The sequence below is a fragment of the Bombina bombina genome, chromosome 6, assembly GCF_027579735.1.
Source record: "Bombina bombina isolate aBomBom1 chromosome 6, aBomBom1.pri, whole genome shotgun sequence".
NCBI lineage: Eukaryota > Metazoa > Chordata > Amphibia > Anura > Bombinatoridae > Bombina > Bombina bombina.
Window position 1 is genome coordinate 892,039,550 of NC_069504.1, and position 4,215 is coordinate 892,043,764.

The 4,215-nt window shown below is 37.3% G+C and overlaps 1 protein-coding gene across 1 annotated transcript in view; it reads right to left on the bottom strand.

Annotated features, from left to right (window-relative positions):
• Positions 1-457, bottom strand: part of FAH (fumarylacetoacetate hydrolase) — a 101,099-nt gene extending 100,642 nt beyond the window's left edge. Inside the window, exon 1 of the mRNA XM_053718459.1 lies at positions 335-457. Within this exon, the coding sequence (XP_053574434.1) occupies positions 335-415 (81 nt within the window). The 5' untranslated portion in view covers positions 416-457. The remainder of the gene's footprint in view (positions 1-334) is intronic.
• Positions 458-4,215: the final 3,758 nt, after the last annotated feature.

Consider the following 4,215-nt stretch of genomic DNA (forward strand, 5'->3'; position numbering starts at 1 on the left):
TTGCTTCATTCTTTAGATATACTTTAATGAAGAAATAGCAATGCACACGGCGAACCAATCACAGGAGGCATTATTGTGCAACTACCAATCAGCAGCTACTAAGCATATCTAGATATGCTTTTCAGCAAAGAATACCAAGAGAATGAAGCAAATTAGATAATAGAAGTAAATTAGAAAGTTTTTTATAATTGTATGCTCTTTCTAAATCATGAAAGAAAAAATTTGGGTTTCATGTCCCTTTAATGATCAGTTGCAAAGCACAAATAGAGACATTGCATATCTACTTCACATGAAGTGTTTAAAAGTAATACATAAACACAAGTTTAGTACCAACCTCATCTTCAGTAGAAAATATACCATATGGGAGATTCTGAATTGGAAAGTCGGATCCTTTTTCAACATGAATAAAAGACATTTTTCAAAGCAAAAGAGAAGCTGATATCGGCACAACTGCTCTCAAAACTTCAAATGAGTCCAGATGTTTTGGGAGCATTTAAGGGCTGATACACTTCCTCTCCAGCAGCCAATCCAGAAATAGTTAGGGTCTCCACCCACACCACATCCCTAATCAAAACCAGGGCAGCATGACTCAGCCCGTTTCTAGGGACAAAGTTCAAAGAGGATACCTATCTCCCAACATTTGAAAAAGTTATCCCCTATAAGTGATTAGCTCGTATACAACTACCTACACTTCCCTAAACTCACATTTACAGTTTGTGTTGAAATACTATATCCACTCATTTTATTTAACACTTTATTAACTGATGGTACATGCACATATCTGCATATGTTTTCTATCAATTCAGTTAATACTGTTTAACTGTAGTCACCCAGCAGATTATATCATTTCACTGGTGTCAAGAATACAGAATGTTTGATTCTGCCCCTCTGAGCCTGGATGAAACAAGGAAATAAAATTGCTGCATTTCTGAATTTTTCAGACTGACTCATTAGAAGGAAGCTTTAGTGCAATGATTACCTTAGTTCATTCCCATGCTATCTAAGCCTGTACTCACAAGTTACTCAGAGACATCATTCTCAAATGTATTATTTCAATCTTCACAACTAACTACCACCTCTATCTTATTTGTTCTGCACTAGGGTTTTCTATCAAAGTTTAGATTTCAAAAATGTACTATTGGTACCAACACCCACTTAAAAATAATAAACATAAAATTGTATCAGCAAGTATTAATAAAGATGAATTATTTGTATTTATTTTCTATGCAAGTCAGTCCTTAGTGTAGAAGTATTTCAAATATGCTTCTAAAGATGCATTGAAGGGACATGCAAATCACAATTAAAGCAATCATGGTTCAGATAGTGCTGTGCTTCTCAATTCCAGTCCTTATGACCCCTAACAGGCCAGATTTTCATGATATCTGAACTAAATCACAGGTGAAATAATCAGCGGATGGGTGAAAGCAGGTTAGTAACCATGGTTACTGATCAGCTGATTATTTCACCTTCTGTCTGCTCTAGTTCAGATCTCATGAAAGAAACACTGCTCGCCAGATTACCAGTGAAGCGCAAAATATCGCTTAATCTAGCATGATATTTGCGCTCCACTCAGTAATACCAGCACACGCAAATGTGCGCAGGCATTACAAGTAGAGCGCAATGCGAAGGCGATCATGCATTCGCATTGCAGGGAAGCTTAGCGCTCATGAGAGCATGCAATGGGAGCCTCGTTCTCATGCCGTTCTCATGTAACGATGGGCAGCAGGTTTTAAATATATGTTTATATTTGTATATACATATAAATGTACAGGGAACACACAGTTCCCCATAGACTGCAATGTAAAGGCCCTAATCTGCCAACTTTAACCCCTAAAAACGGCTTAATTCAGTTTTTTTTGTTGTTGTTTTTTTTTTTAATAGAAAACTACACTACACTTAAATTTGGGGGCATTTGGGGTACATGTAGAACATTAACCAGAGATATGATAGTTGGTTAATTTTCAGAGAGCTAATTGCTACTGCAAGCTCGCGGTAGCAATAACCAGCCACTTGTAATGGCTGGTTATTTATTCAGTCCTTGTACATTCAGTTCTTGGCTAAAGCCTGCCGCTTCCACCTTAAAAACATTGTTAAAATTAGACATTTCCTTACACAAGGCACAACAAACATTTTAAATTCACTCTCTCATCCTTTCCCGGCTCGACTACTGCAACTCTATCCTCTCTGGTCTCCCTAGCTGTCGCCTAGCTCCTTTACAATCCATAATGAATGCCTCTGCCAGGCTCATCTTCCTTGTACGTCGCTATTCAGCTGCCGCACCTGTCTGCCAATCCCTTCACTGGCTTCCTCTTGCCTCCAGGATTAAACACAAAATTCTCACTCTGACACACAAAGCCCTCAATTGCATTGCTCCCCCCTACATCTCAGACCTTGTCTCCAGATACTCTCCCTCCCGTCCCCTTCGCTCCGCTAATGATCTCCTCCTCTCTTGTTACCTCCTCACATTCCCGTCTTCAAGATTTCTCCAGATTGGCTCCCATCTTATGGAACTCTCTGCCTCACTCCACAAGAATCTCCCATAGTTTTAAAAGCTTCAAGTGCTCCCTGAAGACTCTACTATTCAGGGACGCTTACAACCTACACTAACCTTCCTATCTCCACTGCTATCCCCTAAAATCCCATAGCATGTAAGCCTATGAGCCCAGCTGTTTGTAGTTCACCTTCATAAGAGCCGACTACAACAGTGCAACTCTCGGCAGGACCCTCTCTCACCATTTGATCCCTGTAATCGTTTTTATATACCACCTATATTCATAGCGCTGAGGAACCTGTTGGCGCTCTACAAATACCTGATAATAATGTGTACGGTTGCCAACTGTCCTCCACAAAAATACTTGACAATCTGTTGGTGACTTGGGCACAACGGTAGTTGGAGTCATTGCCCCCCCCATTTAAAGCTATACCTTAACCCCCCACTTTTGATCCCATGATGTATATTTTTCACAACTTAGCAGTAATGTTACCCCTTTAACCAGTAACATACAAATCAATCATTTTACCTCTTTGGCTGCCAGTAATATATGTAAACAGAAGTGATTTGACCTGTTAACTGCCCCTCACGTCTTTCTACTCCATATTTATAATGCATTAGGCATAAGAGGCCTTTTATATTTAGCTAACACTCAGGAGCTTTAAAAAAAAAAAAACCTGTACATTTAAAAGGGACATGAAATACAATTTTTTTTCTTTCATGATTTAGATAGAGCATGCAATTTTAAACAATTTTCTAATTTAATTCTATTATCTAATTTGCTTCATTCTCTTGAAATCCTTTGCTGAAAATCATATCTAGATAGGCTCAGTAGCTGCTGATTGGTGGCTGCACATAGATGCCTCGTGTGATTGGCTCTTCCATGTGCATTCCTTTTTTTATCAACAAAGGATATCTAAAGAATGAAGCAAATTAGATAATACAAGTAAATTGGGATGTTGTTTAAAATTGTATTCTCAACTTGATTCATGAAAGAAAATTTTGGGGTTTAATGTCCCTTTAAGTGTCAAGTATTTTTGTGAATATTTTATTGGACAGCTTGCTAAAATACTGGGCACCTGGCAACCCTGATCATGTGACAGCTGCACCTAATTATTGTTAAGAGGCGTCACATGATCCAGGATAGAAAAACCTTCACATTTACAGCCTCTATACTCTCTATACACCCTTCTATATTGTGCTATATTTTTTCCAAACTTCATTTTAAAAATTAGATTATGTTAATTAGATTATGCTTAATATTAAAAATATTAAACATTATAGTTGCTTTAGGTTAACTTTACATTCAGAAATATGTACATAATAATATACATTGAGTTCTCCCTTTCCCTGTAAAGTAAATGATACCTTGGGAGTCCATATCCTTTTTTTTTAAAAAAAAACAAAACGACACACAAAAAAACAAACCACGCTAAACAAATATCCTTGTAAAGTATTCATTATTGAACATACTCAGTATAGTTTGTGGTTTGATTATTCATGGTTTCACTTCACATTAACATCAAAAACACTGTTATGGGTGTAAATAACAGTGCAATTTAATACATCTGCAACATTATGAAGCATTGTATAATATATTTAAAGTGACGTTGCAAGCCAACAAAAAATTGTATAAGCCTTTTTTATAGGAATGCACATTCGGATCTTGTATAAGATCCCCACTCTAAGATCTGGATTTGCAGAGATCTTAACCCCTTAACGAC